This window comes from Grampus griseus (assembly GCF_964374135.1).
Source record: "Grampus griseus genome assembly, chromosome: 14".
In the NCBI taxonomy this organism is placed as follows: Eukaryota; Metazoa; Chordata; class Mammalia; order Artiodactyla; family Delphinidae; genus Grampus; species Grampus griseus.
This window is the reverse complement of record NC_139008.1, coordinates 59,281,580-59,306,195: the sequence shown is the minus strand read 5'-3', so window position 1 is coordinate 59,306,195 and position 24,616 is coordinate 59,281,580. Positions and strand designations below refer to the sequence as shown.

Here is a 24,616-nt window from a genome sequence, read left to right as displayed (position 1 = left end):
GTCCTTAATGCTGGTGTGTCGCTCCCAAGCTTAAGTTACATCCCCTCCTCAGTCCTAGCAGCACGGCCCAGGGCCTAGATTTAACAGTTGTTTCCTCCCCTAAAATTCATCAGCACCCGTGGGTGAGGACAGGACCTCATCCCTTTGCTCCCCTCTTGTCTGTGAAGCCCAGCTGGGTTGTTTCCTCAGGAAGTGCCGGTGGTGGTGCTCAGCCTCCTCTGAGTTGTCTGCTTGGCATGGGTGGTGTCCGGCTGGAACTCAGGTGTGGGGTGCTGGGGGGCCTGCCTCCTCCTTGCCTGGTGATCCTGGACACAGCCCCACCTGCAGGAAACACAGGCTACTGGGGTGGGGGCCCCAAAGAAGGATCACTTGCCACGTGGCACTTGGAGCGGGGCACCCCTCTGTCTGCTCCTCAGCTGCTTCCTCAGAGTTCTGTCCTGGATGCACAGTACATTTTCTGTCCCCTTTAAACTTTACCCATCCTGCAAGCAGCACCGTGAATGTGCTTATCCCACCCTACCAGCCACTGGGCTCTTCACTGGCCCCAAGCCCACTTTCCCTGCAGGTTCCTGGCAACAGCAAAGGCCTCCTGGACCTTCCATGTTTCCCTGTTGAGCTACTGTGTGGAGTTGGAAGTAATAGCCCTTAGGCGGCACTCAACAAATCAGTCCCTTTTATCCCACCTCCCCTGGGATGGCTTCTCCCTCCTCAGGGCCTTCAGGTGGCCTTCAGAGGCTGGGGCAGGGCAGCATGGATGGAGGCGGTATGTAGAAGCATAGAAACAGGAGCTTTATTCTCTAATGTGCATACAGCAAGTTCCTTACACAATCAAGGAAATGGTTTCTCTTTCAGGCTCTTTTATCAAAAGAAAATCCGTCCTGCTTAGTCCCACCCTGGGCAGAAGCTGCCCTGAGCAGAGTTCCGGACCCAAAGCAAAAGGCTAATGGGAAGAGGAGCAGACACACACCTTGGAGCCCCCTCAATGCCCAGACACCCTAGGCCAGTTGGGACAGCTGTGAGGGGGTGCAGTACAGAGCAGCACCCCAAGATACCCACACACAGCCACAGAGCCAGCCTGGGAAGACCCAGAGGGATGGGCGAATGGGGTGTGGCCAGGGCCTGGTAGTCAGGACCTCAGTGCTCAGCGTCCATGGCGTCCAGGTACTTGGCTTCAATGATTTGGGGCAGCAGGTTGTAGCTGAGGGGAGGGGGAACAGGCAGGAGGATAAGCATTGGGTCAGGGAGGAACAGGCTGAGGGTAGCCATTCCAGCCCACCGTCTCCCGCCCAGCCGAGTCCCTCCTGCCTGCTGGCCACCCTCCCGTACCGGATGGGGATCATGGCGATCATGATGAGGGGAAAGATCATCTTCATGTAGGGCAGGGTGCTCATGCCAAAGGCACAGAGCAGCAGCAGCTGCAGGACCTGCAGGCCTGTGAAGTAGTGGATCTTCCTCTGGGGCACCCTCCGGATGTAGTGGGTGGGTGGGTACGAGGTCTGTGGGTGGCAGGGACCAGGTGTGGGCAGGTCTGCAGCCATATCCCCCACCCCCATCCCTCACTCTCAGGGCCAGACACTCACTTGGTCCTTGAGCAGCAGGACCATGCGTGCAAACAGCTGGCTGCCGTCGATGGAGGTGAGCGCGATGTAGAGAAAGAGGCCGTAGAGCACAGGCTTGGGGATCCACTGTAGCGGGAAGGGCAGCAGCAGGAGGGAGAAGCCCACCAGGATGCTGGCGCCCAGGGAGGTCAACCGCGTCTCCTTCACACTCACAATCCTGCGAGGTTCCAGTGCACTGGGTCACCTCTGGCCTGGTCCGCAGGGCCGTGTCCATCCCAGGTCACATGTGCTTCCTGGGCTCTGTTACTTCTGGGCCCTTATCCCCTGAACCATATCCTTCCTTAGGTCATATGTGGCCCAGGGCTACCCCCCACCTCAGGGTCCACGTGACTCTGGCCTCACGTCTCAAGGGGCCACTTTCACACTCACGTCTCGTAAATGTGCCCATTCTCCACACGCTCCTCCACCAAAGCTAGTGCCCGCACGTGCAACGGGGAGTGGGGGTAGGCAGCGTGGATCCAGGGCAGCCCAAACAGAGACAGCCCGGTGTTGATGATGGCGATGAGCAGGAGGTCCCAGTGGTAGGCAGTGCCCTTTACCAGCCTGCAGCAGGCAGGGTCACATGTGGACAAAGCCCCATGGCCCCTGGAGGGCTGGACACACGCTTACCCCTCCCTCCCCAGCCCTGCGAACCTGTTCTCCGGGGCATTAGCCAAGGCAGCCACCAGGTTCTGCTCGATGAAGAAGAGCATGGAGAGGAGGAAGCCGAGGCCCATGGCGCCGCTGACGGCCACCAGGGATAGTGAGTGCATCTCGGCCATCTCGAACAGGCTCTTGCTTGGGTTGTAGCGGAACTTGCTCACTGCAGCCAGGTACAGGCCCCTGCTCAAGCCTTCCTCCCCCACAGAGCAACCCACCACACCCCACCACACCCCACGCCTAGTCCCAACTCACTCTTAATCTCCTGGAAGCCGTAGGAAGAGATGAGGGAGAAGGTAAGCACTGAGATGGGCAAGGCACAGTCTGACAGGATCTCACGCATGTAGGGGTGCAGGTAGGGGCTAGGAGGCAGGTGGGTGTCAGCGTGGCCTGCAGCTTGTGCTCCCTTTCCCTCACCCTGAATGGGCACCCCTCACCTCTTCTTGAACTGGTAGAGGGTGTAGCCTAGCCAGAGTGTCCCCAACATGATGAGGAGGCTGAGCACAGCTGTGTCCCGGGCCAGGGCCTCGGGGCCCTGGCTGCCCACTGAAGTCAGCTCTGGTGGGCCGGCCAGGAGGCTGGTGTTGAGGGCAGCGTGGAGGCTGCTGTTGAGGCTGGGGCTGAGGCCCAGCAGGCTCACCGGGGAAGACCTATCTTCGTAGTAGTTCCCGTGGTTGTGGCCACAGTAGTACTTCTGGAAGACTGTGGACACAGGCCAACAGGACTCAGCCATCTGGGCTCTGGGAGCCTGGGGCCCAGCAGCTTCCTCCTGGATGTGGGGGTGAAGGAGCCCCGAGGGGCGGAAGGGATTCTGGGGGGAGGAGGGGAGAGAGCTGGCCTTCTGTCAGCCAGGACCCCTTGACCTGCCTGTCTACCCACCACCCCACACCCTGCCCTTGTCCATTTCTGACAGCAAATCCTGCTTGGCCCAGGGCCTCTGATCCTGCCTAGGGCAGCTCTGTCACCCTCTAGCACGTGGGCCTGCTGCTCTTTGCCAGTCATGGCTCCCAGAGCACCCTGGGCCATGGAAGCAACCTTAGCGCTTACATGCTTCTTGGTTGCTCTGGGCACAGTCCATAGCCCCCCATCTCAACTCAGCTTCCCCTACAGCAGGTGGCCGCCGGCAATACACTCACTTTTGACCATGCCCTTGACAGCATCCAGCACGAATGTGATGGAAATGAACAAAGCAATGATCTCCTCTGTTGACCTGCCAGCAGGGGATATGCCTCATAAGACGGGGTGAGTTGTTAGTAGCGGGGAGGCTTCCCCGAGCCTCAGCATGGCCCCCTACCTCCTGCCATGAAGAGGACCAGGGTCCTAGGCTTTCCCCTTGGAGCAGTGATATGGTGGGGGCACCCCATCTGCTCTAGGGTTAACAGGGCCTCAGAGGCTGGCATGGAAGCTGACCCAGGCCCCTGGCCTTGGTCCCCCTCCTGCTTGTGAGTCCCAGAAGCTTAGGGAAGGCCCTGTCACCTCTTGAAGAGACTCATGACCAGGCTGAGGTTGAAGAGGGCATAAAGCGCGAGGAAGAAACTGTTCCACAGGCCTGTCCATGCATAGAAGGTACTGAAGTCCAGATTGTAGTCATCACAGATGCCACGGATCACTAAAGGCGGCGGAACAGGAGTGAGCAGTCAGGGCCAGGCTGGGACCAGGGACCTCAGGAAGCATCTCCCCGCTGCCGCCCCCACTGCACCGTGGATGTAGAGGGCCAGGGGTGCAGTCGTCAGCAGCACCACCAGCGGCTGCCCGGAGAAGAGTGCATACAAGAGGCCTCCAATGCTCTGCCCAGCTATGGTCTTCTGTACATCTGAGGAAGCGGGGCGGTCAGGGGGGAACCGTGGCCCTGGGCTCCACCCGGCATGCCCCACCAGGCTCCAACCCCTCACCAATGGCCCCGTTCGTATTCTCATCGTTGAGGGACCCAAAAGCGATCGTGGGCAGGAGGCAGGCAAAGTAGAGGAACAGGGTGGTGGTGATGTATTTGCCCACAGCTTTGTTTTTCCCGATAATGCCTAGGAATGGGAGACAGGGCGGAGGGTGTGTTGGGGACACAGAACAGGCCTGGGGCCTGAGCTACAGGCCGAGCTCCAGGAGGGCCATGGGCCACTTACCATCAGTGAAGTCCAGCGGGTACACAGGGAATCTGCGGGCGATGTCCTCCCGGATGCCCCTCCCGATGGGGAGAAAGTCCTTGTGCCGTAGGGGCTGGGAAGAGGACACGTACCCATCAGCCCTGTGTCCCTGCCCTGTGCTGCCCGCCCAGGCCACCTCTGCCCTGCACCTGCGGGGGTCTGTGGGTGCAGATGGAGCTCATGCTGTAGTCCTTCGTGCTGATGCTCGGACAGTGGCTCATTATGGTGAGCAGCTGTCTCTGATGTACCAGGGCCTCCTTGAATTCCTCCTCCGTGCGGGTCTTCAGGAGCTTTTGGCGGAAGGTGATGTCTAAGAACATCGTGGCAAACGTGCGTCCCACCTCCGTCGCTGTCTTGGTGCTTTTCTGGGGATGGGGCAAGAGAGTCACATCTGTAGCCACTGTAGAGCGAAGGGTGCCCAACCCCAGCCTGGCCATTCATGGACAGACATTCCCAAGCACGTGGCAGGTGCTCTCCCCATGACCTGGGTGTAGTCCCCCAAAGTTCAAGCATAGTGGACCCTGCCACGATTTCCACCAGGTCAGCAGATCACTAGAACTACCATCAACCTAGTATTTTTTTTAATAAACTCAGGTATTAAATCTGTGTAATTGTGGATAATGAAATCATGATGATGGAGAAAAATGTTCACCCAGCTACTTTTCACTGGTGGCATTTGCACGGTCGGCTGGTTTATGATTTTCAGAGGTGTTCCAGGCCCATCCAGCCTTCTGCCTCTTGCCTGGCCAAGCTCAGCCCCGTCCATGAACTCAATGTTCAACCTCCACCACAGCAGCCTGTCTCACCTCCCCATCCTAGGTCCCCTGGGAGCAGCATGCACTCCCACCCCCACCCCGTGCTGCCCAAAGCTACAGTCCTGGGGCTGCACCGTGCACACTGTGCTTTCTGGTAGCTTTAGAACAGGCTTGTTCCCCCGAGGAGGAGCCAGGTGTCAGGATGGCTGGCGTGTCTCAAGGCACCAGTCTAGCCACTCAATCCTAGGGATTCTATTCCTTCCAGCTGTTCTGGCCACCTTGTCAGCTGTCACTCCCTCTGACCCATGAGCTGCCCGCTGCCCTAAATGCCCTTCCTCTCTCCCCAGCAAAGTAACATCTGGAGAGATTCACAGCATGTCCATGAAAGCCCTGGGAGGGACGATCCCGTTAGCACCCCCTTTGCTTAGAGAAAGCCTGGGGAGGGGCCATCCGAAGCTCTGAGTCTACACCAGAGGCAGGGGCAGAATCATCAAGAAGCCAGTGGAATCTTAAGCATTAAGGCCCTTCCCAGGCCTGGGGAGGGGCCCTAGCCATTTTCTATTAATGACTTTAAAATCCTTTTCCATAAAAGAAGATTCCCCAAATATACGTATAAGTCTCAGCCCCCACAAACGCGAGATGCCCCTGGCCGGGGGGTAAATGCCCCAGGAAGGAGTGGGGATCTTTGGTCAACAAATCATAGCCAACTATAGAGTTAGGGTTGGGCAGGCCAAAGAAAGGCCCCTATGTTTGAATAGTAATAATCTTAAAAAGTATCTCTTGGGCTTCCCTGGTGGCGCAGTGGTTGAGAGTCTGCCTGCTGATGCAGGGGACACGGGTTCGTGCCCTGGTCCGGGAAGATCCCACATGCCGTGGAGCGGCTGGGCCCGTGAGCCATGGCCGCTGAGCCTGCACGTCCGGAGCCTGTGCTCCGCAACGGGAGAGGCCACAACAGTGAGAGGCCCGCGTACCGCAAAAAAAAAAAAAAAAAAAAGTATCTCTTTTCAGTCAGGAAAGAAATAGAACCTTTTGGGCAACTTCTGGGGAAATTAGGCCTTGATGAAGACCTACCAAGTATGCTTCAGATAAACCCCAGTAGGGCAGAGATGAACAGAGAGGGTGAGAATGTGGCCTTCAGAGGCCAGGACTGTGGTGCCTCCAGCACTGGGAGAGATGCCCCCAAGAAGAGAGCAGGGTAACCTGGAACCCTCCTTCCTGGGAAACACAGCAGCCACCCGAAACCCCTCCTCACCATCTTGGGTGGGGCCAGCACTAGGATGACAAACCGCACCTCACAGGAATTCTCCCCCCAGTTCTGCGGGCGAACCAGGCGGCTGATGCACACGTGCCGCTTCAGCAGAGCCTTGGAGGTACAGCTGGCAGGGACAGAGAGGGCACACAGCACACAGTTGCCACCCTTGGGAGCTGGGGCTCCCCCCTCCCCGAGCCCCCAACTATGACCCCAGTGACCTCTGTTAGGGAGGAAAAAAAAGACCAAATGGGATGGATTCCTCACTCTCCCTGCAAACAGCGAGCCAGCCTCCACAGGGACTGGATGCCTGGCTCCAAGGTGACGTGGGGAGGCCAGTTGTGGCAGCCTGGCAACTCACATGATGCAGAGCCACGACTGCTGGTATTGCACCCCCGTTACTGTAGCAGTGACCCCTTGGATTGTATCTGACAGTAGGTGAACTGCTGACAGAGTGGAAGGAACAGGAGGGTCAGATGGCCCCACCTCCCTGACCTCCCGCCCAGGCAGAGGGACAGCCCTTACCTTTACCCTCCATGGGGGCCCCGGCATCAGTGAAAAGCATGGCCATGAGCAGGTCCAAGTTGCAGTCGGGCTCAGTGTTGTGGGAGTCTTGGGCTAAGCGGCACAGCATGGCCCGTAGCACGTCATCCAGGGAGGTGGCTGTCTCGTTCAGGATGATGCTGGCCCGTGCCAAGAAGCCGTCTAGGTCCCGGTGCGCCCGGATCTCTTCCTCAAAGTTCTTTAACTTCAGGTACTGTGGGGACCCCACACATCGAACCACACAGGTCCATAAATAAGAAGGACCTGTCGCTGTCTGGGTCCTTCCTCTGTGGTGGTCCCCGGCTGACCCTGCCCACCAGGACCCAACACCCGCTTCCCAGAGAGAAGACCAGCGAGGTTGGCCCCAGCAGCCGGGCCCTAGGCTAGTATGAGATCCAGCATCAGTGTGAGCTCTCTCAGGGAAGCAACCACCTCCACCCCCAGCTAGTGGCCCAGGACCAAATGTCTCCCATCCGGTCAATGGGCCACTTACCTTGCGGGAGGTATGTAGGAGACCGTAGCCTCCAGGCGATTCACTCTCTGCTGGAGGAAAGCGGGAGGGCTCAGGGGGCGGCCCCAGCCCTTCAGGTCTCTCTTGGTGGAGCGGGGCCGTATCTGCCCAGTCCCCAGTCCCCTGCGTGCCTCCCCCGACCCGTCCCTGCTACAACCCCCATACCGGACTGGGTGGGCTGCACCTCGAGGTTGACGTTGACAAAGAAGCGGATGCTCTCGCCAGACACAATGGAAGAGTTGACCGTGTCGAAGGCCTCATCCCCCAGGCTCTCCTCACGGGTTTCAGAGGCATCATCCGCGTCACACTTGAGGTAGCCTGGAGCCCCAACCACCACCAAGAGAGACCCCCCCAAGAGGGCCTGGCTACACACAGGACAAAGGGGCTCCAAGCCAAAGGAGCGGGGGCCCCTGGGCTGTCCCACTTGGTGCAATCTCGGTGAGTGGTAAGGGAGGCCTCTAGCAGGCTAAGAAGGAAGCCTCAGCTAGGCCCAATATCTGGTCCTGGCCCAGCTCCCTGAGTATGGCAGCCAGCTGGCACCCCCCACCCAATGGTTTTCTCCAACATTCTCCAGCAGCGGGAACCCTGCACTGTTCTGTGCCACACATATCCTTTAGCTAGAGAAAGAACATGTTCATTCCACAGACACTGAGCCAGGCACATGGTACAATGATGTAGTTAAGACTGACTGGCCCCTGCCTTCTCAGAACCTCCAGGCTGTGGGACATGGACCTGTCTGGCTCCCCAGAAACGACTCAAGGAAAGCCAGAGCCCTGCAGTATCCGGACCTCATTGGCACAGGGAGGGCATGTGGGGCAAAGCATCAGGGCTGAGAGACCTTAGTCCAACATCAGACAAGGCCCAGGAAGCAAGAGAGCCAGACAAACAGAGCCAGAGACGGAGGTGACAGGACCCCAGAGGAGGCCTCATCTCAGGCCTCCACCCATGGTGGGCGAGGGGCATGTTATGGTACCTTGGGACTCCAGAGCACAGAACATGCTGCCCCTTTCTTTTGGTCTGCCTCTCAGTTCCTGCAACTGACCCCCAACACAGGCCCCCTCCTATAGGAAGCCTTCCTGATGACATGAAAAAGTTCCAATCTGCCCTGAGTCCTGCTGGGGCTCCCCACAGCCTCTGGGATGACAGCCTGAGCCAGACCTGCTACCCCTGGCCCCTCAGGCCCAGTCCCACACCACCCACCTCAATCTCTCACTCCTTAGGCCAGGCGGCCAGCACCCCAGGCATGCCAGCTCCTGTCCTCCAAGCTGAGGGCTTCCCTCCCTGGAGGGCCTTCTTCAAGGCTTGACAGACCCTTTCTTCTCTGGCAAGTCCACCTAGGGCCCTCCCTGCCTTACTCTTGGCCCAGCTGACACCTCTTCCTCACTGTCCTGTAGGTCCCCTGTGGTCCACCACTTGTGATTCACCCAGGAGCCCTTGTAGCTGAGACCCCACCAATGCCTGAAAAACACCTGTGCAGGAACAGGGACGGGTCAGCAGCATGCCTCCACCTGCCAGGCAGTGACTCACCCTGACTCACTTCCACTCCCTCCCACTGGTTTCCTCTGCACAACCCAGGCCCTGTTCCCCAAATGTCCTGTGCTCAGCCTGGGCCCTTTCTGGGTAGGAGGCACTAGGCCTCCACTGTCAAGGCCATCATGGACTGGTGACCCCTAACTCCAGGTCTGCACTGCACCCAGAGCCCAGAGAAGAACTATTAAGTCAAAAGATGTCATTCCCCCATTTGTCATGGAGCTCACGTCCATGAAAAACACCTTCCTCCCCAATTCTAGACCTGCTTTGCTTAGAATGCTTGGTTCCCCAGCCCCAAACTGTCCCAACCTCCCTTCTGTCACCCCCACCAGCACCCACTATTCCCCGGCATGCCTCTCACACTGTCCCTCTTCTCCCCTATCCTGGGCTCTATCTAGGACCTACCCAGCAGACACTACCAGCTCCCTGCAAGGCTCCTGGGATGCCATGTGTGCCCTATCTCCACCCTACAGCCCAATCACATACCTAACCTGCCCACCAGCAGCCTGGCACATGCAGTCACCATGCCCTGGGGACCCTGGGTAGGAGCACATCACCACTGTGTCCAAGCACTGTCCCACTAAACACCCCTCTGAGGCCAGCTCCCGAATCTGGTCTCAGGAGAGGCAGCCCAGAGCCAGCCCAGAGATAAGGGGAGGGAGAGAGCTAGGCTGGTGCAAGCAGGGAAAGCTGAGGTGCAGAGAGGTTACAATTCTTTAGAGGGACAATGGCAGCCCCTCCCTCACAGGGCTGGGCGGGGTCTGAGGAATGTGGGCACACACAACACTTAGCCTATAAGCTGGTCAGACAACCAGAGCATTGTAACAGCAAAACCATGGGCTATCAGATGGTCCACATAGTGCAGGATGGGAGCAGCCTGCCCTCCCAGGACCACAGGGCCACCAGAGATCTGCCAGAGTCCAGGGCAGTGTCAGCTGCCCCTCTGACCACATCACAACCTTCTGGAGGGTAGAATCCAAAGGCATCCCAGCACCAGCAGAGGACCATAAGTACCCAGGTGGATGGACTAGGTCCCCTAGAGACTTTTGACCAAGGAGCTCTCTATATACACACACCCATACCTGAAATGTACTCACCTGCATCCTCAAAGTATCCATTCTGCGACATGATAGAAGAGTTTTCTGCAAGGCAAGCCAAAGAATTGTCACCAGCTCCATGCACCAGCCCTGGACAGTCTTCAGGGCACATCTGCTGCCCACCACACACAAACCCTGCTGAGTCTTTCTTACCCTTCCCAGAGACCCTGGGAGAAAAAGGAGCAGGGGACAGTACAAGACAGGGGCTCCTTGAGGAGCCAGAGGAAGCCAGGCCTGTTATTCTTCAGCCCATCTGCTAGGGGCTGCCCAGGTGGGAAAGGACCGAGGCAGACAGGGAGATGTTTTCAGCATGTTTTCTCCAGGAGTAATTAACAGTAGCCGGTGAAGGAAGGAAGGATTCGCTTGTTGCAGGAGTCTGGAGGGAGGAGACCCGTCTGGCCACCTTCCCTGTGGAAGCCGGCCTCCCTCTCTCAAGCCTTCGCTGCCAAGCCCAGTAACTGGGCTGGGGCTCTTCCAGCACATTTCGGCTCTCACTCTCACGTCGGTCTCTGGTGCCATCAACACCCATCACACGTGCAGTTGCCCCCAACCGCACGCGCCAGGGGTCACACTGGGGCGACCCGGCAACGGTCTCCTGCCCTCAGCACCACCCACTTTCTCCTGGGAGGCGGAGCCGTTGGTCCTCTTGGGAGATGCCGCGGGGTGGGGGGCGGGTGGTGGGGGAGGAAGAGAGCTGTCCGCGCTTTCAGCGCCGGGCCCCGGATGGATGGTCCGGACTGTTTGTGCCTCGCTGTGTGAGGAAGGAAGCGACAGGAAGGGCCGCGTGCACGAGAGGAAAGCGGCTCCAGACTCGGAGACCCTGCGGGTCGGGGGGCAGGATGCGGACGGACTCCCGGGGCGGGAGCCCGGGCGGCATAGAAGGGAGGGGCGGGGTCAGTAAAGCTAGCACCAGAGGCTGCAGGGATGGACAAAGGACGAGGATGACGATGGTATGGAAGAGTGGGGATGCTACTCCCATGCGGGGCGGTTCAAGTGCACGTAAATAGATGGCCGTATAAACCCCGGGCGTCAGAGCGGCGACGGAGAGACTGCTGCGGCCGCGCAGGGGACAGTCAGAGGCCCAAGGATCCCTAAGAGTGGGCAGGCTGCCGCGCTGCGCCAGGGGCGGGAAAGGTGTCGGGTAGAACGTAAAGTGAGGCTTTCCGAGGTGGCTGCACGCCCGGCTGCGAAGACCCTGGCGCTCCAGGTGCTAGGGACCCCGAAACTCCGCCCCGCCATTTGCAAGCCCCCCACCCCTCCACCAGCTACCTCGTAGGCTGAAAAACTGTTAAAGAGTTTCAAAACGGTGTTAAGTCAAGCGCGCAGTGCCCACGAAGTCGTCCTGGGCTTCCCCCAGCCACCCGCGTACCCACCCGGGCTCCCACTCCCTCGTGGCTGAACTCACCCCGGGCACCCCCGTCCCTGTTGGGAAGCCCCCACGACCCTCTCGCCCACCACGCCGGGGGCCGGTGCAGGCCGGCGGCGTCCGCATTCCCCCCAGCGCCTCGACGGCTCCGCGTCCCAGCTTAGCACGCCTCTGCGACGGAGACCGGACGCCCTTCCAGCCGCAGGCACCCACCGCATGGCTGGAGATGGAACACGCGCCTGGTGGCCGCGGCCATGGCCCCAGTGATCAGCCGCGGGACGGCTGCACACCAGTGCGCACGCCCTGGCTCCTCACCAGGTGCCGCGGGAACGACCGCAACCTCGGCGTCCAGGGCGGGCCGGCGGCTGGAGCCGGTGACACAAGCCTGTGCCGCGCCTGGGTCCTAATGCCGCGCCAACGGTCCTCCCCAGCGCGGCCCGGGCGGGGTCCCGTCCGCCTGCCCCGCGCCCTCACCCGCGCTCCTGTTCAGCCCGGGCGGGCTACTCCCGGGAGCCCGCGGCGACTTAGCCAGAACGCGTAGACTGGGCTTCTTCGGGCCCGCGCGCTGAGCGTTAGGGGCTGAGCGGGCCTGCGAAGTTTCTGGGAAGAAGCTCGGTGAGCTCGGAGACCCTCGGAGTTGAAGCAGTGAGGCGGGTCTGGGTAGGGCCTCCCTGCAGTCGGCTTTAAGCTCTTGGCCGGGCCCCCTCACCCCCTCCTCTCGGCAGGGGGCCTCTGCTGGGCCCCGCCCTCCTGGGCCCCGCCCCCTCCATTCATCCCGGCTGCTCGAGCGGTAAATCCTCCTAGTCCTCCTCCAGGAAGCGCGCCCCGACTAACTACACGGGCCGGCGCGCGTTCTCTGGGCTACGCCCTGCCCCGCGGAGCCCGCTGCCCTCCCGGCTCGGCGGCGTCGGGTTTACTGGCAGCGCGCCTCGCGGTTTCTCTCCCGGCCTCGTTGCGCCCTCGGCCTTCTCTTGGGTCAAGGTCTTGGCTTGCGGCTTTTTTCCTTCTCAAGATGGCCCTGCCGCCCGGTTTTCCTTCCCGGACACGAGGGAGCCCGGCCCGGGGACGCGCCTTCTCCGGCGCCTGGTCCTCTGCAAGCAGTATGTGTTCGGGGGGAGGGGTGCGGGGTGGGGCGCGAGCTCCCTTGTGTAGGGAGGCGGTGGTGCGCGCGGCCAGGCAAATCCAGCCCATGCGGTGAACCCCTGGTCTGACCCTTGGTGGCTTCTCAGCAAATGATCACACAGCCCTCAGGCACCGGATTGACCCAGGAACTCTCCCCATAACAAAGTGTTAACCCCCCATCCCCTCCACACTGGCCGCCAGCCTGAGGAATAGCAGCAATCCACCCATCTGACATCCTACTGGAAAGGAGTTCTCCGCCTCTGTCCCCCAGGCATGGAAGAGGGCAGGTGAAGCAAGCCCAGGGTGAGCCCACCTCTACGGCGAGGGCTTCCCTGCGGCCCCCAAGGGTTCCTGGTGCGTTGGGGCAGCCCCATGCATAGATCGGGTGAGGCTGACCTGGTTTCGCCTCCCAGCGAGATAAGAGAGCATTAGGAGCAAAGCTTCATGGGGTGCCCTCCTTGGCAGATGAAGGCCTGGGGGTCAGGATGGCCCTGAGCAACCTGCTCCCTGCTACTGCAGAAGATGCTGCAGAAGAGACCTGCGGGACTCTGACCACGACTGACTCGGGGCTGGCCACATGCTTCTCTGGTTGTGGTGAGCAGAGCTTGGTTGGAGACATGGGGTCACCTCCATTCATGGGTATCCCCTCAACTCAGCCTAGGGACCGTCTCTAGGTCACCGTTTAGGTAGACCCGCAGCCCATGGCACAGACTCCCCCAGACAGCGGGGTGGGGGATGGAGATTTGAAGAGGAGCTGAAGACAGGCAGGCTGATTGCCCAGGAAGCAAAGTTCCATGTGGGAGGTGCAGGGGCTGGACCCCTGAAAAGACACCCATTTTGCCCTCAGCCCCTCTCATCTCAGAATGCCTAGGCTTCTACATCTGCCTCCCCATGTCATCAGCAGCTCCCAAACACCTGGACATTCCAAACCAACTGTTCCTGGAAGCCACCCTGTAATGGAGGGGACACCTCTCATCCCCTTACTGCAGCCTCCTCCCTCATCTGAGGCCCTTACGACTGAGCTCACTGAGGAAACAGGAGCCCACAGACAAGATCTCCCGCAGTGGTCTATGGACCTGACTCTCACAGAAACTGACACCAACCCCTTCTGACCCCTTCCCCACTATAGCCTCCTGCACTCTGCCCCTGTGGTTTCTATTCCCCTGATTGTCCTGGAGAGAGCCCCTGACCCCCATACCCCTGCTGCAAAGTGAGAAGCTGTTTCCTTTAGTCCTCCCACCCACCACCAGCCCTCTGTGGACCAGAGGCTGAGGGCAAATACAGGTGCTCCAGGTCTCCCTCCCCCCACACTCCCCATCTTCCCCCTCACCCTCCATGCCCCAGTGGGTCCTTACACAGGGGGTTTAGGGACCTGGACATAAACACACACATTCCCTCTCATTCCCATCCTTGAAGTCTCAGACTTTACTGGGCTGTGGACACAACCTTGAATTCTGGGTTCCACAAGGCGCTTAATGGCTTTCCGAAGTACTTTCAACTGAGTTTTCTCCTTTAGCCACTATGCCTATAGATTTTAGAATCTGGAGAAGTAACTCTATAGTATCTCATTAAAAAACAAAACCCAAAATACTCCCTTGAACTCCCCCCTCCAGGTACCACCCATTTCCTCAGCTGCACTTCAGAGCAAATTTCTCCAAAGAGTTGTCTCTAGTTCTCTGTATCCATGCCCCTCCTACCTCTCTTCCACCGATGCATACCGATCTTTTGTCCCCACTACTCCACTGAAACTGCTCTCAAGATCATCCTGCCTCAGCTTTCTGCCAGCCCCTCCCCCACCCCCTAGCAGCACCCACCACCACCAATCCCTCCTTTTTTAAAAAAAATATTTATTTGTTTTGGCTGCACCAGGTCTTTGGTGCAGCATGCGTGAGGGATCTAGGCCCCCGACCAGGGAACAAACCCGGGCCCCCTGCGTTAGGGGAGCGGAGTCTTACCCACTGGACCACGTGGGAAGTACCCCTCCTTTTTTCTTGCAACATTTCCTTCTCTCTCTCTCACCTCCTCGGACCTAGGAGTGTTGGCCTGCCCTGGATCTTTCCCTGGATCCATGGCTCTCTACCAGCCACAGCTGGCCACCAGATTTCATGACACCTGTCACTGAGCTCCTGACTTCAACATGACATAGCCTACTTACACCCTCCCCGCTACCTGGATGGCTAATAGGGAATTCAGATGATATTCAGGCAAAATAGAGCTCCCGAGTCCACTATCCGCCACCATCCACCTGGCTGCTCTGGACCTGGGAGTCCCCCCGACTCATTCACATCTGATCCATGAGTAAATTTTGTTGGGTTTACCTTCAAAATAGAGCTCAGTTCTGCCCACTTGCATCCCCAGCCTGGTCCATCATCTGGCCCTCTGACTTGCCCCCACCCATCATCCATTCTCCACCTCCAATGGCTTCCTATGGCATTTAGGAAAAAAATAAAAGCAAACTCCCTGCTGTGGCCTAGGGGAGTAGGGGTGTGGGGTAGGGGGTGCTGTACAACCTGGCACCTGCCTATTTCCCATCTCATCCCAGACCTCCTGCTCCCAGGGGAGAACTGTTCCAGCCATGTGGCTGCCAACAGTTCCTACAACACAACCGGCCCCCACCTGCCTCCAGGCCTGGAGAGTCTGAGTACTGGAAGGTGTGTCCACAGCTCTTATTGTGGCTCAGTTCATCCTTCAGCTCTCAGAGAGGCCTTCCCTGGTCACACCATCTAAAGTAGTTCCTGTTTTCTTCCATCACAGATCCCCATGTCCCCTAACTCTGCAGCACAGCCTTCTTACTTTACTGCCTGGGCTGTCTCCCAGGCTAGACTGGGATCTCCCTGAGAGCAAGGCTATGGTGTCTTTCACCAGCGCAGCACTGGTGTAGTAGGTGCTCAATAAATCCATGACATATTGAACACATGACCAACACCTCCATGTACAGTTCCTGGAGGCTTTCAAGCCATGAAGCCGCCCAGATGACCTCTTCAGCCGCCATCCTCCACTCCCACTCAGGTTTTCCAGCCAGAATACTCCTGACTCCCTCTGCCTACTTCCTGTCACCTGGACTCTTCAGATGTCCAAGTCCCTGTATTTCTACTTCCAATCTGCCCTCTCCTACTGCCCTCACCTTCCTTGGACCCTTGGCAAGCATGGCTTTCCGCACCTTGCAGCCTTAGGCTTTCGCTGGAGTCACAAGCTTCTTGGGGCTCCTTGCTGCCCAGGGCAGGCAGCCTTGACCAACATTCCCAGCCGCTTAACAGCCCTTCTCCAGCTGCGGCTGTACCACCCCCTTGCTGTTCCTGGGAGGAGAGATGATGTTCCCACACTATCCCTCCAATGGTGCTGGAGGGGGCTGAGGGAGGGAACAGGGCCTCCACTGGCCTCTTTCCTGGGGGACACCTCCAGGCCCCCTGGGTAGGTGAGAGGAAGACCTTTTGGTGCTCAAATATCACAGCATGAAGCCTTCTCCCAGTTGCCATCTACCCCTACTGAGGGGAAGATCCAGGTTCCTATAAGGGCAGCCAGGAAGGCAAGGAGCCCTATGGAGGGCCAGAAGGACCTGCTCTGCTCAGGACAATATCCCTCTGTGCCCCCCATACTCAGAGTCAGAATCTAGTGCTAGACAGCCGGATATTGAGCAGGAAGGTTCCAGAGCTGCCCCACTGCCCTCATGCCTTCTGACCTGGGTTCCAGTTCCACAGCCCAGCTTCTCAGCAAAGAAACCCCTGGCAGACAGACACCACTGAACACTGACCTACTTTCACTCATCCTGCTCCAGGGTATCCCTATGAGGGGCCAGGAATCTGCATTCCCAGCAGAGCTGGCCCCCAAACTTCCCCACCCTCATCTACCCCCAGGCCCCACTTCATTTGAACCCCATCACCAGCCACCTGAGTCCTTCCAAGTGGTGAGTCCAGGTGGCCTATCACCCTGCTGGTCATCACTGCCCTCCTTAGCCTTTATGTGTACCCCACATCCTCCTTACCCATGGCTCTCATTCTCACTGATCCCCCGTGTCAAGGAGCTGCCCAAGGTTCTGCTTCGAGCTCACTATTCAGGGCTGACACTGCCTGCCGCCCCACTTCAGCTGTCTTTCAAATGACCTCCAGCTCCTCCCAGCTCCTGCAAGGAAGCTGGATGCACAGAAAGGAAAAGTTAGTGGGGAAGGCATACAGGGCAACACCCTCGGGCAAATGTTCAGCCTCTTTGTGTCTCTGATCCTTTTTATCTATAAAACAAAGAGGTTGAAATCGAGTGCTTTTTATCTTTTTTAATTTTTATTGGAGTATAGTTGACTTACAATGTTGTGTTAGTTTCTGCTGTGTAGCAAATTGAATTGGTTTTACATATATATATATATATATATATATATATATATATATATATATATATATATATATATATATATACCCACTCTTTTAAAAATTCTATTCCCATATAGGTCATTACAGAGTATTGAGTAGAGTTCTCTGTGTTATACAGTAGGTTCCTATTAGTTATCTAGAAATAGTTTTTTTAGTTAAAAAATTCCATGAATTTTTGGTTGTCAAACCATCCTTCCTCCTCCTGTTGTCCTTATTTTGCTATTATTTGTACATTCACCCAGGCATGAAATTTCAGAGTAAAGATGTAAAGTTTCTTAAAATTTTGAAGCTATGAAGGAAAAAAATTAAACCTGTTTATTGGTATGGAAAAACAGTAGTAATGGTAGGATAAAATGGAAATATAGTCACACTTCATTTGGTTAGCTTTTTTTTTTTTAACATATTTATAATCATTTATTAGTTTGACATAAAATTTGTCGACCCTGATGCAAGTTTTTTAACCAAATTATTTTGGCTAGTCAATTTAGCAATGCTGAGGCCTGGGCAAAACAGGAATAATTTGTGGATAAACATTTATTTTTCTTCAAATTTCTGGAGAATGAAACAAAAGAATTTTGGAATTGTTTCAAAATGTTGGGGTTTTTTCCACTTTGGCTTTTTCCACTTCTACCTTGAGGTCATTCATCCCTTTGGCTCTTGTTTAATTAGTCATTTCGTCTTGTCAATTGCTCCTTCAAAATCACTCTCTAGTTAGTTCAGTTCTCACTCCCACCAATGTGGAGTAGCATTACAGTCTACATGATCTTTTTTTTCTTTTGGTTGGGTCATTTCCCTGACCAGGGATTGAACCCGGCCACAGCAGTGGAAGTGCAGAATCCTAACCACTAGACCACCAGGGAATTCCTGATCCTTCTTTTATTTAGGAAAAAAAAAGTATCAAACAGGTTCCCATGGAACACTGGTGTCCCTGGGTATACAGAGGCAGTAGGGAGCCTTTTCTCCCTCTTCAGGGGGGCAATTATCTCAGTGAATAGAACATTTTCAAGTTAAAATTTTTCTTCCCTTGTTTAAAAGTCACTACTACCATCACCACCACCACAACAGAACAACTATGTTTGCTATCACTTGTACTAGAAAAGACTAGCAGAAAGCAAAAAAAATTAAATCAGATAGGTATCTGACTTTAACAGAAAAGCTCAGAAATGGCCTTCAGGTGGATGTGCAATGCTGATCCAGGGGAGCAAACCCTTCTTTGGGGAACTCAGCTCCCAAATGATGTTGAAGCGCCCTCATAAATGTGCAGTGACCCCTGGCCAGGCCAATCAGAATACTCCTGACCATTGTGACTGATTCAGGGATGAGAATGTGACCCCAGATTTTGGGCCTGCCTTTGGAGAGAGAGGTCGGGTCTTGCCTTTGGGGTGTTGGGGCTGTTGGGTGGCACAGAGGAAGCTTACTGCCAGGGGACAGTGAAGCCATTAAGGACAGAGAGGGGGCTCTGATGACATCTGAGCTGAACTTGAAGCTGGTACTACCCTGGACTCCTCTTAGAGCAACGAAGCCATTTCCTTTCCGTCATGAGCTGGCAGTAGGACTGTGGTCAGATTTTCCTCGGGCATGACTGTTCCCTAGAATATATGATAGAAATTAATACATCAGCATTTCTCTGTGCTCCTCAGAGAGACTTGTGATTTTCAGCAGCTCCACCTTCTGCTTCAAATCACTTTCCACATGTCTATCCCACCAGGATTCCTTGATTCTGGGACTCTGGCTTGGTCAAGCATGCCCTCAGGGTTCAGTTCAGTAGTCCCTGGCCCCTACTGTGGGCCACTGGTGGGGAGGACCCCTTTCCCCATCCCTGGACTTCTTGGCCTCCAAGTCCTCCTGGCCCTCAAAGATCATCCAGTCCTGGAGCTCTTTGCCATTTACTGTCCCCCCTTCTCTCTGACAATTATTTGGGGGTAATCCCCAAACCCTGGCGGTTTCTGGCAAGTGCAAGCACAGGAGCTCCTTCAAGGTTCAAGCCCTGTAGGATGGCGCGTGTGGTGGTGTGTCGGGGGGTGGGGGGTCGAGGGCCGTAGCGGGGAGGGAGGGGTCGTGTTGGGAGGCTCTGGGTAAGCTGGTGCTGAGGAGGGTGTATAGTACTGAGGCCAAGACCCCTCCCCCAATTCTCTCGGCTCCTCGCACAGTTTTGCGATCACATAGAGCCTCCAAACCCAAGACCACCTTCCCAACCATTTGAGGGAGGCTGCCTGTGAAGTCTCCACCCTACCCCTCAGGCCAGCTCCCAGATCTTCCCAGTGGGTCACTTCCTTCGTCCGGAGGCCCCTGCATTGAGGGTGGGATAGGAAGCAGGGTCTCTGTGGACGCCGGCGGTGCCCCTCCTTAGTCGGTCCTTTTTCCAAAACGACAGAAGCCCCTGCACGGGGTGGGTCCTTGAGAGCTCCGGGGGTTCCGGCCGACCTCTCCCTTAGACCGTGCAGTTCCAAGGCCCGCCTGACCTAGGGAGCGCCAGGAGGAGTGCTCGGATCTAACCCAGCGAGGGCAGTGACTCTGCCACCCGAGCCAACTACTGTCCCTTCACGCCTTGCTCATCCCCCAACTGTAAAGTGGGACCGAGTGGCCACCTGACGGAGCTTTGGCCGGGATTAAACCAAGCTACCAGCCTGTGAAGCAGTGGTTCCTAAGGCAGCCTGGCGCAGGCGGGGTGCCCCGCAGGCCAAGCGCTGGGACTGCGGATGCGGCTTCTCTGGGTGAGGGTGGGACAGCTTATCTCTGGGGCTCCGCGAGACCCCTGTGCCCACAGCCAGCTTCCTCGAGCCCCTCCTTGGGATCTGGGACTCCCAGAGAGTGCCCACCACAAGCCACGGTGGTCTCCTCATATGAACTGTATTCTCCGCGGTCGCTCAGGGGTCTGGGGAGGGGAGTGGAACTCCCAAGGATTCCTCCTGAAGCAGCCCCAGCAAAGAGGCGTCCCGGGGAAAATCTGCGGGGAGGTCCCCAGTCCCAGGGGGAAGGCCACCTCCTGAACCCCCAGGGACACTTTGGGAATACAACAGGCAACTACTGGAGGCCCTGCTTGTTCAGTGATAAGTTTATTGGTCCTCAGTATTACATCTCAGTTAACAAGATAAATTCACATACACAACTGCAGGTAAAAAACATGAAAATAATATAAAAATAAATTGAAGGCTACTTTTATATATTTACTGAATTAAGTAGTGTAATAAATACTATAATAAGCAAAAAGCTTCAATCACACAATTGTTTCACTGAAGTTACAGTAGTGTTTGTAAATATGAGTTTTAAAATTTAAGTTATGAATATTAAAGCACTGAAAAACTAGTACAAAAGTGAATTTTGGCACGTAAGTGAGCTCTTCTGTCATTAGTATTTGACAACCTGGAACAGTGAGGAAGCTATTTCTCACCTACTTTTTGAGGTACAACTATCCATCTAGGTCAGCAACATGGCTGGAATACTTAATAGCTTACAATCTTTGAGTTAACTTTTCCCTTTTGACAAGCCCAAAGAGCAAATCCAGAGCTTATTACTGTGCAAAAAATTTCTGAAATCCTAATAGAATTTAGGAGGGTACTTTTTTTTTGAGACCCACAGGGCCTGGTGTCCAGGCCTCAGGTCACAGCCCCCAGGACTCTGTGGGGCCAACTCCACTCCTTGCCAGTGACCCCTTCCTAGGGTGATCCCTTTTCTCCAATTTCTGCCTCCTTCCAATCAAAAACAGAAAAATCCCACATCAAAATGTAAAATAACCTATAACTTCAGCGACTTCAACACTATCACACTCACTCGGGGTGATATAAAACTGAAGCTGCTAATAGAAGAGTGGGCAGAAAGCATGTAAGACCCTGGAGGACTTCTGCCTATCCCTAGGAACCTGATGTCTTTGGCTGGATCTCTGGTATCCACTTCTAAGGTCAAAATTTCAAACACAGTGTCATGGCCCTTCCTCTAGAGACAGTCTAAGACCCCACACCTCCACCTGGAGTGTCCAGAGGAATCAAGTGGATATTAATCTTCACATCCAAGACCCAGAGGCCCCAAAGGTTACAGAAGGGGCAGTGTGAGGAGGAAGCATCCTCCCGGCCTCAGTCCTCAAAGAGCTCACACAGCGCACCGCTAGTGTGCCTCTTCACCAGGGGCACTGCAAGTACGCCCCAAGGAATGCCCTTTCGCCAGTGTGCCCTTCACACTCCCAAGCAGGCTGAGTGTCTATGGAAGCCTCAGCCAGTTTTGCCTTTTTGGCTTTGAAACTTAACATTTTGACTTTTTTCAATCACAGTTTCATATTCAAGTTGAGGTAATCACAGTTTCCCCTCTAACAGGAGAGGAATTGGGACAGTGGGGCAAGTTGGTGAGAGAGCATTTCTATGGACAATGGTCAGAAACCAAGATCATCAGGAGGTATAGCCCCATGCAGTGTTTAAGACCCACTTTTATGGGTGGGCTCTGACCCCTCTTTAAAAACTCTTTTGTGCAGCAGCCAGGAAATGGCTCAAGCTCCTAGAAAGAGAGCTTTCATTTAAATGTTCACAGCAACCCACCTGGAGGAGATGGCCTGTCATCTCCCCCCCGCCCCACCCCCCGCCCCCTCCCACCCCTGGCTCCCTTTTCTAAGGCTGCTTGAGTTTTTAAAAAGAGCTCGATAGAGCTAAAGGAAGCTACAGTAACTCATTATTATTTCATCAATTGCACTTAAGATCTGTTATTGATTCTGAAGCAGAGGCAGGCCCGTTGTGGACCCAGCCTCTGGCCAGCTAGAAGTAAGGGGCTCCCAGATGGGGATCCACACCTGGGCCCTTGTCACCAGCAGCTTTGGGAGCTGAGACTGGAGCACATGGGCCTTTTCAGAAGCCTTTCTTCAAGCAAGAGTTCTTATTAAATGGTATTTGGAGTATTGTTCATTTGGCTTCAAATGAAAAATTTTTTTCTAATATAAGTACATGTTACTAACAAGCCCTTAACAACTGCTTTACTACTTGTATGCAGGACTCTGTGTGACAGACTACATGTGCTCCATCGGTTTTCTGTCTCTCCTCTGTGCCAGGATCCTTTCTCAAAAACCCCTCTACGTTACTAGAAACTTTGCTGGTTTTGCCTATGTGCTCCTTCCTAAGGCATGCAAAAAAATACGTGAAATTCAGAAAGCATTTACAATCTAGGCAGCTGAGGCGCTGAAGTCCTAACAGACATCACCTAAGTATCTGTGCCTGCGACCTTCCTCTTCCCCACACTAATTCTGGAGGTCAGGCATGGGATACACTTGAAATTTCCCTCTGCTTTTTAATCCAGCTGAAAACAAAGCTACTAGAAGGAATTCTAACTTGGATTTGGAATTCTCCGAAATTCCTGGTCCCCTAGAGCCAAACAAATACAAGACTAGCAACGATGCTTGGAGACATGAGATTCCTGAAGGTTGGGCTGAAAACCAGGCCTTCCCTGGCAAGACTGAGGGGAGGTATGGGTGCTGAGACTGAACCCCCTTCAAGTGAAGATGCCCCATAAGCGACCAGAACCCTGGGCGTAAGACTATGCAGTTGCAGGACACTGACCTTAACAGTGAGGCAAAGCGTCACCAGGGAGGCCTGAGCAGCAGTTTTTCTCGTCCCCGAATGAGGTAAACCAGAGTGATGACATGAGGAGGCTCAAACCAGTCCCAAGGGGGGCTGCTTGTGTCAATTCAAAAGCCACATACTTCTGGAAAGCAACAAGTCTTTCCCCTCTGTTTAGTCCGTAAGGGAAATTCCCTCATTTTAGAATAAGCTGCTAATCTCCGCCCAAGCTGTTGGCTCTGTGGGTTGGGATTGGCCAGGGCTTGTGCTGTTCCCTCTAGGACTGGGCATAGGGTCAGCAGGGCCCAAGCCTTCAGTGGAAGGGGCCTAAACAGGGAGGCAGGCACTCCACTGGGGTGAAAGGCTCTCCTGGGGTGGTGTCTGAGGCCCAAGGCCTGTGGTGGCCTGGGCCCCCAGGCATGGCCACAGTTTGGCAGCCAGGATTCTTTATGTCCCAGCAGCCACTCTGTGCAATCCAAATGCTCCTCCCACCCTCACACACTGCTGCAACAGCCCAAAGAAAATACTGTTATCAGAGACCCAGAGGTCCTGGACTGCCGGCTGCACACAAAGGGCAGCCCCTGTCTACTCATCCTCCATAAGGACCCCCCTCCCCTGCCAAATCAGTGGTGCAGGTGATGCTCTTCAGCGCTGTATAGAGAATAAAGACAACATGCACTCAAGCCAGCACACAAAGGCCAAGGAGAACAAAGATAGCCCCTCTAGGGAGGGGCCTCTGGAAAAGCTGAGGTTAAGACACCCCGTTTTAAAACGTCCATCTCCAGGGTCTTCTTCCTCTAGGGCTTCTGCTCAAAGAGGTCATGATACTCCTGCTGCTCCAGCTCGCGGTTATACTTCTCGATTTCCCGGTTGGCTTCTTCCACGTAGTCATTCATGAACTGGTCCATGACTGGCACCTCATTAAGGAAGAAGGCCCTGAGCCTTGGGGCCAAGGGAGCTGCCCAGGCCAGAGGAATCTGTGGACAGGTGAAGTAGGGGACACTGAGGTAGTGAGTGCTCAGCCTGCACAGAAGGTACCTGACTGGCTTTTTTTTATATACTGGCAGCACCACAGCTGCAAAGAATGTGACAGGGGTTGACACAGGGCCCTTCATGAGCTCTTAGAACTGAGCCCTTCAGCTTTCACTAGCCCAGAGCAGCACCCCATCCACCTTTTCACAAATTAACTACTGTAATCAGACCCAGTCTCCAACTTGTAAATCATGACTCCCTGATGACCACAGGATGTCACCACAGCTGCATTTAAACTACAACCCCGAGAGTAACCTCAGCCATCACTAAATGAAGAATAAATGTAATTTTAATGACTCTAAGAGGACAAAATGAAAAGTCAGCCTCTGTGGCTTGCTGTGTATTCCCAAACCCAGCCGGCACCAGGGGCTAGGTTATGATGGCTCTAGCAGATACCCTCTTTACAGCCAGGTTTTCACACCCCCCCAGCCTCTCTGCCCCAGATTCCAAGGATACGTGGGTGAAAATCAGTCTTGTCACCAAAGAAGTTGACAAACTGGGTGCCATTATAAAAGTAACCTGCAGGTAGGGGGTCCAGGTGGCGTTTCACCTGTAGGAGAAGAGTCCTGTTAGAATTATCTGACCATTTTCTATCATTCACTCATTCATTAAAAACAAAAACAGGGACTTCCCTGGTGGTCCAGTGGTTAAGACTCTGCACTTCCACTGCAGGGGGCGTGGGTTTGATCCCTGGTGGGGGAACTAAGATCCTGCATGCTGTGTGGTGCGGCCAAAAAAAAAAACAACACCCCAAAACAAACAAGCCTATTACCCTAGCAAAATAGCCCACTTTGCCCTGTGGAAGGCTAGGTGTGCCAGGGAATTAACACCATCCTCACAACAGCCATCAAACAATGACTGACAGAGGTTCTCCCACCTCTCAGGGAGGAACTCTGGGATTATTAATGGGACCAAGCCACAGGTGCCAACAGTGGAACTGGTTTGACAATACACGATTCCCTTCTCTTACTTTCCCATTTTCCTAATAGTGTTTTCTAGAATCATTTCCAAAATAAACTACCTGCGCTCAAATCCTTATTTAAGGTGTGCTTCTGGGGAAACACACACTGCCTGCCTTCTGAGGTGCCCATGGTGTCCTCAGCAGGAACACCCAGAGACG

The 24,616-nt window shown here is 55.2% G+C and overlaps 2 protein-coding genes across 2 annotated transcripts in view; both read right to left on the bottom strand.

Moving 5' to 3' along the window:
- Nucleotides 1-1,002: 1,002 nt before the first annotated feature.
- SLC4A11 (solute carrier family 4 member 11) lies at nucleotides 1,003-11,703 on the bottom strand (the record flags this gene model as incomplete). The annotated part of the gene is made up of 20 exons (XM_082670989.1): nucleotides 1,003-1,198; nucleotides 1,327-1,496; nucleotides 1,581-1,776; nucleotides 1,989-2,162; nucleotides 2,253-2,421; nucleotides 2,514-2,620; nucleotides 2,696-2,960; nucleotides 3,395-3,468; nucleotides 3,735-3,867; nucleotides 3,958-4,071; nucleotides 4,151-4,276; nucleotides 4,376-4,469; nucleotides 4,546-4,761; nucleotides 6,404-6,527; nucleotides 6,762-6,843; nucleotides 6,926-7,157; nucleotides 7,437-7,486; nucleotides 7,620-7,772; nucleotides 10,082-10,126; nucleotides 11,661-11,703. The coding sequence occupies 20 exons, from the start codon at nucleotides 11,701-11,703 to the stop codon at nucleotides 1,135-1,137; spliced, it is 2,631 nt and encodes an 876-aa protein (XP_082527115.1). The 3' UTR covers nucleotides 1,003-1,134.
- A 9,813-nt stretch (nucleotides 11,704-21,516) lies between these two features.
- DNAAF9 (dynein axonemal assembly factor 9) overlaps nucleotides 21,517-24,616 on the bottom strand; it is a gene marked incomplete at its 5' end in the record, with an annotated part of 148,332 nt that continues 145,232 nt past the window's right edge. The window contains 2 exons of the mRNA XM_082669478.1: nucleotides 21,517-23,374; nucleotides 23,953-24,046. Coding sequence (XP_082525604.1) covers nucleotides 23,262-23,374; nucleotides 23,953-24,046 — 207 coding nt within the window. The 3' untranslated portion in view covers nucleotides 21,517-23,261. The remainder of the gene's footprint in view (nucleotides 23,375-23,952; nucleotides 24,047-24,616) is intronic.